This window comes from Polyodon spathula, chromosome 2, assembly GCF_017654505.1.
Source record: "Polyodon spathula isolate WHYD16114869_AA chromosome 2, ASM1765450v1, whole genome shotgun sequence".
NCBI lineage: Eukaryota > Metazoa > Chordata > Actinopteri > Acipenseriformes > Polyodontidae > Polyodon > Polyodon spathula.
The window spans coordinates 34,752,900-34,769,746 of NC_054535.1; the positions used below are offsets into that span (position 1 = coordinate 34,752,900).

General features: G+C 32.9%; 1 protein-coding gene across 2 annotated transcripts; it reads left to right on the forward strand.

Annotated features, from left to right (window-relative positions):
• Nucleotides 1-322: 322 nt before the first annotated feature.
• On the forward strand, nt 323-14,720 carry LOC121295603 (pituitary homeobox 2). 2 transcript variants are annotated; one of them, XM_041220461.1, is made up of 5 exons: nt 323-540; nt 3,529-3,590; nt 3,818-3,949; nt 11,664-11,866; nt 13,719-14,720. In XM_041220461.1, exons 2-5 carry the CDS (start codon nt 3,545-3,547, stop codon nt 14,277-14,279), a joined length of 942 nt encoding a protein of 313 aa, XP_041076395.1. In that variant the 5' UTR covers nt 323-540; nt 3,529-3,544; the 3' UTR covers nt 14,280-14,720. The 2 variants fall into 2 exon arrangements, with proteins under 2 accessions (XP_041076395.1, XP_041076405.1); XM_041220471.1 differs by lacking the exons at nt 323-540; nt 3,529-3,590; nt 3,818-3,949 and adding an exon at nt 10,412-10,947.
• The last annotated feature ends 2,127 nt before the right edge of the window (nt 14,721-16,847 follow it).

The following is a 16,847-nucleotide window of genomic DNA, read 5'->3' on the forward strand; positions in this document are numbered from 1 at the left end:
ATGTATTACACAAAGTTTGTTTTGCACGGTGAGACGTACGTTGTAGCTCCTTTATAATGACATTTATTTTTCCCTTAAATAAAAGAACAAAATTATGCAGTGCTTATGATTGTCAGACTTATAATCAGCAACATTTATAGCCGTCATAACAGCATTGTTGTTTTGAGCAAATAATAAGCTAAAATAAAGTGTGAAATTAAAGCTGCAACAGTTAAAAGACTTAGTCCAGGGGATGGAAATGATCTGACTGATGGAGCGACTCCAGCTATGTCAGGTTCAGTCTCTTTCTAATTCTGTTGCAACCAGAGGTGTATTGGAATCTCTCTTGACGTCACGTCTTTCCTAGTGGAGGCCGAGATTGAGAGAGATCGTCTGAGAATCAAAAGACCTAGGAATCGAGCGGAAGTTTACTTGTATGTTTGGAACTAACATTTTGATGTACTCGTATCTCTGACGCCGTATACTGGTACCGCTTTGGATTTGTTTTCCCCCAAAATTCTCAGCACGAATAAGACGAGCAAAAAATAAGCGCCATAGCTGGTAAGTGCAGAGGCCATCCTCACTGCGTGTGAGATAATGCAAGTCAAGTAATTCGTTCCACTCTTAAAAAACCTTCACGGGGTATGATTTTCAACCGTGATCTCTATTGCACCACTGTTACATTTATAAAAAAAGCAGCAGATAAGTGATTGTTTATATGGGGGTGGGGATTGTTTATAACAGATCAAGGCGCTGGGTGTAAAACACAGTTACAGTATTGGAAGTAAAGAGGATGCGATCTCTTTGTACCATCCCCCAATCTTCTTACTTTGCAGTTTCTTGCGTTTGTTATTTAGTAATCAAACAAACAAACAAAAAAAAGTAATAGTTCGTTTCTCAAAAAAAAAAAACACTGCGCTGTGAATAATAATTAGAATACAATTATATATTATCAGGTGACTGGGCATTACAAGGTAGGCCTTTATTTTATTTTATTTTAATATTTAGTTCTTAGACATGTGTTATATAATATATAGTATATATTTATATAATATATATCTATATTTATATATAGATATATAAATATATATATATATATATATATATATATACACACACTGCTGATGTCCTGACAGTTATCGTTCAATCACCAACAATATTAAACATCATAATAGTAATACACTGTCAAAAATTTTTCACCATCTTGGATATGGTGTTTTTTTTTGTTTGTTTGTTTTTGTTTGTTTTTGTTTTCTGCATCAAAAAAAAAATTGTGGCGTTCTTCTAAAACCCAACTTATAATTTTTTTCAGGGTATATGCAAAACAGTATAAGCAATAGGAGAAGCTAATGTAGCACTTTATTGAAATGGTTTCAGAAATGGAATGGTATTTTAATGGGATACAGTGGCTATGCATGTAGAGATGTGTTTGTTTATCAATTCAATGCACATGTTGTACATTGTCAATAGACCTATATCATTCAAACGTCTTCAAACGTTTTTTTTAAACGTGTTGTAGTGTTCTTTAATTTGTGTTTTTTAAAAATGTTATTATAATGTGTACAATAACAATAGCTCACTAAAATACCAATTGCATTACACTCAGGTGAACACACGTTTTCCAAAGTCTGCAAATGGATTAATTAAATATATGGTTTATCAGTTGCTTATGCGTACATTGATTGACTTGTTCACAAATCTTCTATTTATTTATTTATTTTTTTTACAGTTTCTAATCGTCCTTTTTTATTCTAATATTTGATGGAAATGTAACGACAAACTAAGTCCTCTGCTAAACTGCAGTGTAAAGACATGTTATTAGATGATCCAAATGCGGTTCGGTTGTCTTACAAGCGGCGCTGTGCAGACACAATGTATATACAACTTCGATGATTGAATAACAACTGGAATGAAAGTAGACATACGTTTATAAATATATTTAATCTTTTGGATTATTGTATCAAGTGCAGACTTACACACTATGCCGAGAAAATACACAGTAAAACCAAATTGAATTAAAAGCATAAATCGTATGGAACGATTATAAATACATTTTAGAATCTATTTTGAATGTTTGATTTTTAAAACATTACAGTGTAAAATATAGCAATACCAAAATGGGATAATAGTTTGTTGGATACCATTTATATAATAATAATAATAATAATAATAATAATAATAATAATAATAATAATAATAATAATAATAATAATAACGGCATCTACAAGGTACGGACCTAACCTAAAATGTTAGCATCTCAGTCACTTTCAGGCGGTAATATTGATGGTATATTATGTAATAAAATGGCAATATCACAAGAACATTGTGTTCATGTTGTTATTATTTTGGTGTTATTAAGCACAGGGTATCGCATTATTAATGACAAGTTATTCATTGTATATTATATAGGGTTATACCATTGTATATTACACGCGGGGAGTATCGAATAGTGTGCACCCCTTAGACCTTGGTCTGTTTAAAAAAAAAAAAAACAAGATTGTAGTTATACGCACACTGCAGCGACATAGGAACAAAAAGAATAAAAAAGAAAGAAAAACGATCACCAGCATGATAACATGCACATTTCCATCTAACATTATCATAAGCAAACATTTGAAGCCTGGACTATATAAAATCCCATCTGTGTTACTTCATATCGAGTTAGTATAGAGCTGTGATAATGAATTTTGTAATATCCCACCAAGATATATCTCAATCAGACACTAATCCTGTGATTCTACTGCAGAATCGCTAAACCTGGACCAGCCAAACTGCTGCTCTTTCGCACAACAGAGGACCAAGCCAAGCCGCAGTCCCTAGCTTCACAATACACCTATTAATCACAGCAAACCTTCTGTTGTCAACAGTAAAACAGATTTGAACCAACAAACAATTTAGGCTTTCCACTTATGCAGGAGTTCAATAACAACCAACTTTTTTTGTTTTTCGTAAAATTATTGTGGACAACCGAAGAATGACTCTTATCAGATGGAATGGTAAAATACAGTAACGTACAAAGGGTTGTTCATAAATGAATATATACTGTATAATGCATGCGTACAAAATTAAAATAAATAAATAAATAAAAACCTTACTCCCAAAATATTTGAACATTTAAAACTGTATTTTATAGTTTCATTCCAATTTTTCAAGAAGGCCAGGTATTTCTGTGTATTCATTTCAGATGTTTGCATTTAGTTATTTGGCACTTTTGCTGTCAAATATATAAAAGCCCCGTTATTTCTAACAAGTGGCCCATGTAAGTGTTTAAGCTTTTTTATTTTTCATATAATTTATTATCATATATATTATATATATATATATATATATATATATATATATATATATATATATATATATATATAGTTCTAGTAAATGTTTGTATGTTACACTTTTTGTGAGAAAAATGTTAACTTTTTTTTTTTTGTTGTTGTTGTTTTGTTTTTTGTTTATTTATTTATTTATTTTATTTTGTTTGATTGCTACAATTAGTCAGCATGCAACGCCATTACCTGGATCTGGATCTCATATTAGTTTATTCTTTTGTAGAAGTGCTGATCAGAAAATGAATTCTAATTGCCGCAAGCTCGTATCTACGTGTGTCCAGTTGGGTAAGTAAAGGATAATACAGTGTTTTGCAATATGTGTGTGAACAAAACACATTTGGTCGGAAATAAATGTTCATTTTGTGAGAGCAGAGAATTAAATACATACTTGTTTTCTACTGCTTGTATTTTCCTAAAATAAAAGTATCAGCTTGTGGTGTGCCACAATCTACATGTGCAATTGGTTATAAAGTTTCAACATGGATGTTTATTTATCTGCACTCTCTTATCAGGGGTACAATCTTCCACTGTGGAAAGCATGTTCCCAAAAGACTCGGATCTAAAGAAATCTGAATTAACAGCTAGCGAAGCATCAAGCGGCAGAAAAGACAACAAATGTGCAAGGCAGCACCAAGTTACAAACGGTAGGAATATTGAGTGCTACCAGCTCTTCTGTTTGTTGCTTTCGATTTCTTTTTTCTTTTCTTTATAACGAAGACAGTTCGTTTGGGCATCATCTGAATTTCTCTTTTTTTACACGCACCCTTGTATTACAATGGCCTGCTGATGTCAAGCGTTTCATTTGATCGTTTCGTTTTAGCAAATGTAGGATGCTTTAAATTGTATTAGAATGACCTCTACTGGTTGCAAGGGGATGGTACATGAAATTTGCAAATCTCTATGGGAGTGTTTCTGACTACATTTTAACTGGTGTTTTTGTTTTCAAACTGTACTCTGGATTCATTTTTGTGGTCTACACACTTAGGCAAGCAAGTTTGGATGATACGTGATATGTTATTTTTGTATTTTGTTCTTCAGTTAGTGCACATTATTGCATTCAGTGAAAACTGTTGTACACGCCAAATGTTAATCCAGATGCTGATAATTTCACAACGAATAATCTATCTTTAATTAGAATTAGGACGTCAAATACAGAATTTATACCGCATGAAAATGGCATAGTCGAACTGTTTGTACTAAATGCAGAAATATATACATTATATAACATACATTCATGTAAATAAAATACATTGTTCCCCATAACTGAGAATATATATTTAATCATAATTATCCATAACGGATTTAAAAAACCCTGACCTTGAAAGGTGAATTAAAATAGTTTGAATCTTTTACACCACTTCTTTGTCTATATTATTATTATTGTTGTTGTTGTTGTTGTTGTTGTTTTATGGTCGTTGTGTGTTAACGAGCACAAGCGAGTTGCACGGATGTGTGGCGTTCACTGGACAACTATAGGGTTGTGTGCTTTGGTAAGGAATAAATTATGAGGATACACACTATAATAAAAATAATACGTCAATGGGAAAGATTAACTGAACTTCCCAATATAGCGAAAAAATATAATAATCAATCAGCAGTATGTATCTATACATATAATTCGCACACACATGCTTAGTAATTTAGTTGTCATACAAACCTTATCTTTGCCAATTCTGGTACAGAACAGGAATCCGGTATATTCAAATATTAAATGAGTCTACTGTATTTTTTTCTGCTTTGATCTTAAACCTCTGAAGACATGGTCAGCCGTCTTTGCAACCATTGTATTGCATGTATGTGTGTAATGATTAACTTTAGCTACAATTAGAAGACAGATAGCATATTTACATTTTAAAGACCATTGTTTAAAATGAAGCAATACCAAAATTACAACCTTACTATTTCGTGTAACTTTATCCGGTTTGTTTTTATGACACAACCCGTTAGATCTTTAAGACATTGTTACAAGTAATCCGGAGCAGAAAGGGTATGGGGCAGTGTTAAATTGCCCCATCTATTAATGGGAGGGTTCCTATTTGTATTTAATGGGTTCACTTCGTGTAATACGAAGGCAGGAAGAACTGGACAGGTGTAACGATGTTATCGAATGAGTTTATCATTCATAAAATACTATGCCTTCAAAACAAAACGGTTTGATTCGTGTTATCTAACGTGTATATGAGTACATGTGTAGTATCTTTCTTTTTTTCAAAAACATGTTTTAGACACTATTTTACCGGCGGAGAAAACATACATAAAACACATACAGTTATTGAATGGTCGGCTCAATTTAAAAAGTCGTCTTGATGTGAAATAAAGACAAAATAAAAATACAGCCGCCCAAACTTAGAGAGTTGTTTACTGTTGATCTGTTATTTTCCACATCTTGTGTGTAATATATGCGGCAGTTGTTAGATTGACTCCAGGGAAAACTAAATGTATAATGAAAGCTTATTCGTGAGGAGGAATATACTAATGGAACAATTTGATGTCTTCTTAATCCTATGTAAAAAAAAAAAAAGCCCTGTCGTCTTCCTAGTATTGACTGAATGAGTAATTAATGGCTCTTCATCTTGGAGAATACCCAGTAATCCAAGATAGGGAAAGACAACAAGCCTACAAGAAAACAACACTGACTGGAGAGTCTACCAAAACAGACTCTGTACAATCCTGATGCTTCAAAAACGTGTTTTTGTACATTCTGCAGGTCATTTCAAGTAACTTATTAAACAAACTGCTTCACATCCCGTACGTTTAGTTAGTGCTATGAATCAAGTTTACAGTCTTCTCAAACTGTTTTTTTTTTTTCTTTCTTTCACAAAACACAAAATACTTTTAACGCATATTTCATAGAATCACTGAAGGTAATACCATGCCTAGAGTACCATAATGAGGCTGTTTTGTCAGCTGACATCCTTTTAAATGTAATTTCGCTAGGGAAATAAAAGCTTCATCTCAGATTATAGGTGGGTATTTTTTAGAATTATGCGATTTACGGTAACCATGACAACTAATGCTGTATGTTAGCTACCACAATGCTTGGGAAAGGACTGGCAGAGTTTTAATCAAACTAAATGGGTTGCTGCTGTCTTTACCTTATACCTAAGTGATCTATACGATACAAGGCGCCCCTATGTTTTCATGTTTTGCAGGGCGAGATATAAAATGGAAAGCGCGGCTAGACATGTAACCCAGGTTACAACAATCTTATTTAAAATTTTAAAAAAATCCTCCAAGAGACATATCTTTAAATCGGTGAATTAAATCAAGTTCATATATTATATTATTATTATTATATTATTATATATTATTATTATAATAATAATAATAATAATAATAATAATAGATAGATAGATAGATAGATAGATAGATAGATAGATAGATAGATAGATAGATAGATAGATAGATAGATAGATGGATGGAATATAGGGATACGTTGTTTTATTTTGATTCATTATCCATGATAATCGAATACAAATAAATAATTTCCTTAAATTGATTTCCCCCCGCTGAAGGATCATTGAATTGGATACTAAATTAAAAGGGGAAAATACATGGTTGAAGTCCAAACAACATTTCAGTTCACATTTGGATTAAGAGACACAACATTTCTGAACAGAACTAGAAAGTATCCTGTTTTTAAAACAATTACTGAGCTACCATCTAAACTGAAGAGCAAGACATTACCCGCCAGGTTATATTAGTCAGCTCTCTTTGTCCGAAAAGCCTGTAAGTGAGGTGTATATCAAGAGTTTTCATAGGATTAAATCAATAAAGTATTAGTATCAATCGAGCATGCATGAGAGCATGTATATTAGACATGTGAGAGTGGCCGTTTATAATATTCTAATGACGGGGAAGTCCCGTCTTAAAGAACTATGGAAAATGTAAAAGAATAACACAACGGGTTCACATAGCGTTTATTATATACTAAATACATGGCATTTATTCCTGTATTTTGTGCATATTTATCAATTTGCTTTTGTAAAGCACAAACACACATTGTATTTAGATTATACTGTTAAACATCTGTATCATTGCTTTGTATATTTTTAATTGCAGAAATAAAATATTAATAGAAGATGTTAAATTCATTTTCCAGCCTTTTTCGTAAAAATAATAACTAGAAAGAATAGAAATCTCGTCAGCTTGTATACATCTAGTTGCTATTGGAATTAACATAACAATGTCAACAAGGCTTTGTGTAACAGTTGTTTATATTAATTTTAAGATGTGAAATAAGGAATTTATACTTAGGCCTATTGGTGAATATTATGTATTTTAAAGCTGTATACATACTTTACGGATTCTATTGGTTATTAAACCTATTCAGCAAATTGAAAACCCTCCAAAAACCACAGTTTAATTTACCCTGCAGTTATTCAGACCACTCAACTAAACAATGACCAAATCAATTACTTGGCTCATTCATTGTTAAGATCAATACATATTTTAACTGACGTTCTCTTAATATTTTACATGTTCAAAAAAGGATGATATAAATATTTACATTTATTATATATTTGTAAAATAGTTTCGCTAATCCATAAAAATGTATTTAAGAGTAGCCCAACAGTTTATGACACTAAACTGTGTTAATATCATGCTATATTGTTTTAGCTAAAAGTGCATACCATCAGTTAATACAATCTAAACACATCCAGACCATTTAAATCATATAGCGTTTAGAATTACAGCAGGCCTACGTTCATTCTGTTTCATTTTTTTTTTTCTAAATGAACATGAGTTGGTGGGTTTCTTGAATGTCTTTATTCATTATCTCGGGTGTGACTAGCTGTAGGCAGATATGAATATATGATTTCATGTGAAGACTGGGTGCAAAAACGTACGGCAGCGGGTTGGTTGAGCAGAATACTTGCCTATATCAATGAACAAATATACAGAGCCAAAAATGGACCTCAGCTACAAAATTGAATGCAGCGGTGTCTTTTTAAGAAGGCACTTGATTCACTTGACTTGCAGGTCAGCTGCTAAAATGTTAGGAAGGAAATATTTACTTTGAGTTTATTTTTTATGATCTTGGGGGAATTACAGAAAATTCAATGAAAAAAACTGCTAGAACTCCTTTAAACCGCCTGTTTAAAAAGACTTAACCAAATTAGAGTCTTATCAGATTAAAAACCACTACAAATGTAAGAGCATTGTCTCAATCGAAACGCTGTGGGGTCTGAAGGAGAGATACTCTGCCAAATCTGTGGGATAAAATACGTCATTTAAATAGCAGATAATGAGCCGAATGTAAATTAATTAAGCGCTTGCCACTAACAGACTAAATACATGAAGCCTAGTTTGTCGATGTTTTCTGTTGTTATGGGTAGCGTTAATATAAGCGTGCAGGCCGGGGTTAGAAAATATTAATTTACTTTACATGTATATACCTTATTTGTATATAAAATGCTAAATTTGAAATCTGAATCTACGCCTTCACATATGCATTGTTATGGAATAACCTATTGGGAATATAATATAATCCAGGCGAAGACTTTGTCCTAGATTATTATTTGATTTTTTATTTTTTTTTTAATCCTGATTTAGTCGCTTTCAATTCTAAAAATTGCATTCAGATGAACATTGCGTATAGTTCCGATGTCTAATCAATATGGTCGATAATATTTTTTAAACAGAAAGCAGGGTATTCTAATTGGCATTAAAATTAAATCATATTTTAAGAGGTTTACTGAATAAATATACTAAATTGTGAAGATGACTTTTCGCTATTTATTATGAAGCTCGTGTCCATGGCCATTGTTGACAAGAGGTCTTGACGCATAGAACAAATACCGCATTGGTCAAAAAAACAAACACACAAACACAAAAACAAACAAGGTGTATTCCTTTTATCAGACCAACATGTCATTTTAGCAATCTGCATGGGTGTCTTCATCAGCTCAACATTATAAGGAAATAACTGTAAAACCAAATGTTTAAGATTTAGCTCACATCTTATAAACAGGAATTAAACATAGGAGACCTATCGTAATGTTTATTTTAACTGTTAGAGAATATACTTTACACTCAGACATTTTAAATTACAGTTTATAAATACTGACATGTGTTAAAATACACTGCTTAAGGTGTATGTTCAACTCTTAAACAATAGTTTTACAATGTAGTAATAAGAGGCTTTCGTCATAATCTTGGAAGATAAGGCTAAGACCGTATAACCCTTTATTTTTTTTTTTTTTTTTTTTATTTTTTCAAAAAATGGGCCTATGCGTATAGATGACCTTTTGCTTGTTTTACAAGAAATTCTTAACAGACAGTTCTTAACAGCTGTACGTTTCAGATGTTATACTAGGCTACTACAAAAACGGAAGTCTGAAAATTAAAGACAAATGTATTTACCTTTATTTATTAGATTTCTTATTTGTTTCTTTAGTTTCTGATCATATTTTGTGAATAAACCCGAGCATTCACAAAATCTCTAGTTATCCCCATGAACTATAATGTGTGTGTGTGTGTGTGTGTGTGTGTGTGTGTGTGTGTGTGTGTGTGTGTGTGTGTGTACGTGTACTGGTAGTATAAAAGGCTATTAGTGTAACTGGCCTGTTTTGCATATAGCAGTCTACTACAAATAGCGTAACAGCAGATGTGATGTGACAGCATGCTAGCATGTACAGTAGCCTGTCAAGTATGTTTATAGATAAAACAAAAATGGCGCTTGTCCCATTCTGAATAAAATCGGTTTTCACTGTGCTTTTTCAGTAGCCTGGAGATGCAATGTTTATTTTTAATGTAAATACTTTTTTTTTTTTTTTTTAAGTGTTGAAATATTCCCAATGATGGTAGTCCTTTCTTGTTTGTAAAATATGTGGGTTTTGAGGAAAACTGAAATTGAATAGATCTCATATTTGTGCACCGAAAATGTTTTTGTTGCATTGTGGGACGGTATGGGTTCAATACGCACGGTTAATGGATTATATTAAGCAGAACATAGGCACTTCCCCGGGGGAAAGCCATTGGCAGGTTTTCTTATTCGTCTTAGGTCTGGTTGGTCAGGGAAAACGTCATTTCTGAATTCCTTACGCGTCTGTCAAGGAGTGGGAGGTGCTTAGTGACGTCTGGCTCTAGAAAGGTAGCTCTGTTAAACTGAAGGCAAACAGGGAGCAGCTGAACTGAACAGCGCATTAGTGGGTGCTTGTGGATATAATATCATCTACCTGTCCCTGTCACTCTGACACTATAGTATTGCACAAATACAGTGTCAGCCAGGATATTTATTTTATTTTGTTTGCTTCAGCTTCTTTTAAATTAATCGTTATTTTCTTCAGATACCGATAATGCCAGCAGGGCTTTAAATTAAGACATCTTGAGTCAGTTAAGCAGAGCTGTGAACGCTACTGGAAGAGCTCCACCGCGAAACTCTTGATACCACAGTTTTTCCCTTTGGACGGTGTGCGTTGGCATTAAGGAAGGTAATCTGATTATACCACCGGGTCTTTTGTTTGTTCATCGATGAACTCTACGAAAGATCCACTGAATTTGGAACAACTATCCGGGAATAAACTCACATCTCCTCATCATACCACACTGGCAATGGCTTCTTTGCAGCGATCTAGTGAGCCCAAACACCGACTGGAGGTGCACACCGTCTCAGACACCTCCAGTCCAGAGTCTGTAGGTAAGGTTCAGCTTTGACTTTGTAGGAGTTGGGTGTCAGCTAGTGAAAAAAAAAAAAAAAAAAAAAGCATTTAACAATGCAGAGCACCGTCATAGCATGCCTCTGGCTCACAAAACCAAAGTATTGTAAAACTCAAGAATATGCTTTAAAACGGCGTCTAATGGATTAGCCTTGAAATTCTAAACGAAACATTTAAGAAATGCGTTACTTTCACTGGAGGAAAATGTGTTTTCTTATTTATTTAAATATGACGTTGCTTTCATTTTGCCAACAGTGAAAGCACTGTTATCGTGTTGCTGGACTATAACATAAAATTGTTATGATTGCAACAATTATGCCTGTCTTAAAACGGTGTTCTACTTTTTATATATTTGACATACCAATTCTATGAAAAAGTGCCCCATCTACAGTCTTGCATTCATGTGATGTGATTCCAAAAATAAAATGAAGCAGATTTCGGTTCAGACGGTCGCCTTTGTTGTGCGATAGTCTGATTGTGTTTGACGGTCTCAAGTCACACAGTAAGTTTTAGTTTTCAGAATTTATGGCAGGAGGTCACATAAAAGTGCGTTAATATGAATGGCACTTCAAACCCAGAGTTTATTTCTGATTATATGTATATATTTTGATCGATTTGGCAAGCGCAACACTTGATTAGATTTAATGTAGTAATATGTTTCGTTCTTCTTCGTTTTTTTTTTTTTGTTCTTTTTTAGAAAAAGAAAAAAGTCAGAGTAAAAACGATGACTCTGCTGCAGACGATCCTTCAAAAAAGAAGAGGCAACGACGCCAAAGGACTCATTTTACCAGCCAACAGCTACAGGAACTGGAATCCACATTTCAGAGGAATCGGTATCCTGATATGTCAACCAGGGAGGAAATTGCAGTGTGGACCAATTTAACTGAAGCTAGAGTCCGGGTATGTACACACTGAATGTGATACACAAACAAATTATGAGTATTTTATATCTATATTACAATCAAGTCTGTATGGATATTTTAATACGGAGGAACATTCAAACAATAATACGTCTTTCACAAATTAATATAATATACATGATAGTGGTTTATTGGCCTAAGCAGTTTTCGAAATAAAACAATGAAAAAATTCTGCGGTCCTCATTCTGGTCATTTTAATTGAGGTGCGGACAGTACACTGTTATGATTATCATAGAAATTCAATTGTTTATGTTATTTACCCTATTAAATGTGTACTGGTGTGAACATACACTTGTAGTTGTGTGTTTAAAATGGACCATGTGTGCCGATCTGTGTGGCAGATATATATATATATATATATATATATATATATATATATATATATATATATATATATATATATATATATATATTATATATATATATGTGTGTGTGTGTGTGTGTGTGTGTTACAGAGACTATTTAAAATACTCTATGAGACTGAGAACCGTGTGTGTTTTTTTTTTTTTTTTTTTTTTTTTTTTTAATATAGGCCTAGTTACCACACCGGATGTGAAATTCGGGAACCCTTCGTGCAAAACAACACTGAGTTTAAAGGTTCCAATTTACCGTAAAGTCTTATTTCATATAAATTTATAGAAATATCTAGACCCAGATCTGGGTAAATAAAGTCATTTGGTGCGCGTAAAAACATCGTGGCTGAAAATTGCAATTTATACAGTAACATTTATACACCCCAACCCCCCCAATAACATTTTAAATTATAGACCTATATCTAAAATGTTTTAATAGGCCTACACAAATATATTATCGAAATCGAATTAAACAGATAGTATCAATGGTCTCTAGATGAGATATTATCTATATAATAATAATAATAATAATAATAATAATAATAATAATAATAATAATAATAATAAATAAAAACATATCCCTACTCAAACGTACATTTATTCAGTCAGCTAGGTGATTATACAATCAAGTGGTTGTTTTTAATCGCGTTGTTAATGATGTGTGATTACGCGCTGTTGTGGTGTTTTCTTATGTAAAATATCAGGTTGTCTCGGGGCATTCTTTGAATACACAACGTTGGAATTGCAGGCGGGCGGCCAAGTGGCAATTCAACAGAAAGATGTGTATTGGGATCCCTGTTAAAACCAGACAAGGGTGTGTATAGGCGGGGTAAAAGACTACATTAGAGCTCACTTAACACAGTCTAAACTAACAAACACGCTACAGAGAATACAACACCACAATATCAATCAGGTGTAAATTATTACTGGCCGACATGTAATGAAAATGCAGGTATTAAGCGGGGTGTTGTTTTTAGTAGGCCTACTCTTAATAGGACAACGTTCATGACTACGGCTTTTCTTATAAAAGCTCGACTAAATTGTAGGCTAATTATATTAGGCTATAAACAGGGAACGTAACATTTTTTAAATGCGTGTTTTCTTTTTTTAATGTTACACTTTGTGTTGTGTAAAACAATTGAAAATGCAGTCGTTAAATACACGCTATTCTATGAGTGAATTAAACTGCACGAGGCTTATTCATTATATATAGCCTAGTATACTGTCTCAAATTAACAGTGCATTTCACATTTATTAAAACAAAAGATTTTAATATATATATATATATATTATATATAAATATATATATATATATATATATATATATATATATATATATATATATTCATTCATTCATTTACAAATTAATGCAAATGAATGTGGTTTTGCTGTACTTTTAAAATTCACTGGTCATTGTACATGAATGATTTAATGAACTCCCGATGTTTAATTTAAACTAATGTAATCTCCTCTAATTAGGTATGGTTCAAGAACCGTCGTGCCAAGTGGAGGAAGAGAGAAAGAAACCAACAGTCAGAGCTATGCAAGAACGGCTTCGGTCCCCAATTCAATGGCCTTATGCAGCCCTACGAAGACATGTACCCCAGCTACACCTACAATAATTGGGCCGCGAAGGGTCTGACATCGGCCTCTCTCTCCACAAAGAGCTTCCCTTTTTTCAACTCAATGAATGTCAACCCACTGTCGTCGCAGACAATGTTCTCGCCACCGAACTCCATCTCGTCCATGAGTATGTCCTCAAGCATGGTACCCTCTGCAGTCACAGGCGTGCCGGGCTCCAGTCTCAACAGCCTCAATAACTTGAATAACCTCAACCCTTCTCTCAATTCTGGCGTGGCAACATCAGCCTGTCCTTATGCCCCGCCAACCCCTCCTTATGTATATAGGGACACTTGCAACTCCAGTTTGGCCAGCCTAAGACTGAAAGCCAAACAGCACTCCAGTTTTGGATATGCCAGTGTTCAGAACCCAGCCTCTAACCTGAGTGCTTGCCAGTATGCAGTGGATAGGCCAGTGTGAAAACCGAAAATTCCATAACTGAATGAGGAGAAAAAGAGACTCCAGTTGACTTTAAAAAAGGGCACTACAGACTAAATCACTGAATATGAGCAAAACCTGAGATGGAGAATCTAACTTAAAAGCAACAGATTAATTACAGGCATCCTTCCTACAAGTATTTTTTTTTTTCTCAAAAGAACAAGTGCAGAATTCATCTGGATGTGCCATTTTATTCCTAGATAGGCTTGGTACTTTTAAGTTCAGCATTGTGGACACTGAATGACTGAAAGGATGTATATATCAGAATGTCTAAATAATTTTTCAAAAGCAAATGCTAGTACTATCTCAACAGTGTTTTCAAGGTTTAGTTTTTTTAAGCATGTTGAAGCGTAAAGGAAATGTGTTTTGCTTGCAAACAAGGGAATGTATATACTTAATGCACCAGTTGTATGTTTCTAACATTATTATTATTATTATTATTATTATTATTATTATTATTATTATTATTATTATTATTATTATTAAATGTCTGTGTGAATATCAATTTTAGAGTAGCACCCCCAGTAGTAAGACGCAACAATGTTTCTGCAAAATGAAATATAAAATTTACCCTGTGCATATTTGGTACAGGTTTTTGTTTCTTTTTTTTTCAACAAAAACAAATAAAATAGTGTGTTTTATTTCATGGGAGTAAATATACTGTAAAACTATTCTGGAGTATTTTTTTTTTTTCTCTCAGTTTTCACTGCGTCAGCACAAATATGTAAAACTAGCTTAATTAAATTCCACAGTTAATAATAAAAAAAGCACATGCAATATCATTTACAGCAATGTAGCCTAACAACAGTAGTTTGATAGAAATTCACACTCAATTAGCCCCAGACCAAGCATCGGTATCTCCAATACACATTTGCCAATTTTGTCACAGAGAGCGGTGTAAAGGTTATTATTACATTCCCAGGCACTTGAGTAGCAATATGTAGATCGCTGTAAGGTCAAGCGCGGCATGTAAAGTTTTAAATAATGTTGATCTACAGTTTGTTGCAGCTGTTTGCAGATAAAATCATTTAATGTTTTAAGTCCTAAGTATTAACGCTGGGTCACTCTGGATCATGCCAGGCGGGTTTGGACATCCACAGTGATATTGAATGCAATAATATTTAATATTATGAGCCTTTAAAACACGTGCTGGATAACGCACTATTGTATTAAAGATAATTTTATTATAATAAAACACTAAAAACTTGTACAAAACAAAGAATGAAGTCCTTGCCATTTTGTCTAAAATATTGTAGCTTTTACTTTCCCCAAAATAGTAAATGATTGTTTTGGATTAAGTTCTTCGTCTTTGTAACACCACAAACAATCAGCTGTACATTTTACAGTTATATATATATATATATATATATATATATATATATATATATATATATATATATATATATATATATATATATATATATATATATATATACTTATTATATGCATATTAACTTTTGTAATGCTTATATTAATAGGAAGGAAAAACAAATCCGCTTTAGAATGCTTGGTTTGCTTGTTATTTCTGGCACTGGAACCAGGTAGACGTATCTGGGGAACCGCGCAGTTTTTCATTAAGTACACAAGTGAAGACTATTGAAACGAGTGATACTCCAAAAAAAAAAAAAAAAAAAAACATTATCTGCTAGACGTTTGCACAGAGCAATCCACTGCATCTGGGCGTTTGCGGACCGGGACGGGCTGCAGAGGCGGGTTCATTGTTCAGCTCTTGCGACTCCGAGCAGTTGCATACAAAGCGACTGAGTAACCAGATGAAAATAGAAGTTAAGGACTCTGATCTATATTATCTTGCAAAGTAGGTAAAGCATGGCTGATATTGAACGTTTTATGGAAGAATCGCGACTGATTAGATATCATTTATATTTTAGCGACTATTAAACTGAGATCTGAGGCGTTAATAATTTAAGGAAGGCAATATAAAGATTACAAGGTGTAGTAAATGTAGCCCGTGTGTTTAGTTAGTCATTATAAAAATGCTTTACAGCCCCCTCTGCAAATTGACGTTTCTATTTATTTCTGGTAAGTTTTAAATCTTTCAAATTATATATATATATATATATATATATATATATATATATATATATATATATATATATATATATATATATAATGACATAAAAACGTTGAACAACACAAGAGGTGTTCTCCCCTTAAGATGATAACCCGAAAATGCGTTATATATGTTTTTAACGTGATTTTCAAAAACGATTGCATACTAAAAACCTTTATTTGACGTATGATTTTTGTTGTCTTCACACCACATTGACAAGCAACATTTTTTTTTTTTTTTTTTAGAGAGGTATGGTATAGGAAATAATTTGGTTATACGTATATATATATATATATATATATATATATATATATATATATATATATATATATATATATATATATATAATATATATATAACATACTAATGATATATGTTGTGTAACCCCATTGGGGAGCCCGGGGAAAAAAACAAACAAACAAACAAAAAAAAAAGATACCCCCAAAATTCAAAAAGCTGGCGGGTGTTTAAATGAACAA

What these genes read in the sequence shown, in the direction of transcription:
- LOC121295603 (XM_041220461.1), top strand. Translation starts at nt 3,545, where the DNA reads ATGAATTCTAATTGCCGCAAGCTCGTATCTACGTGTGTCCAGTTGG. An exon ending in GCAGCACCAAGTTACAAACG is followed by an intron (nt 3,950 to 11,663) that starts GTAGGAATATTG and finishes GTTCTTTTTTAG; the next exon opens with AAAAAGAAAAAAGTCAGAGT. An exon ending in TAACTGAAGCTAGAGTCCGG is followed by an intron (nt 11,867 to 13,718) that starts GTATGTACACAC and finishes TCCTCTAATTAG; the next exon opens with GTATGGTTCAAGAACCGTCG.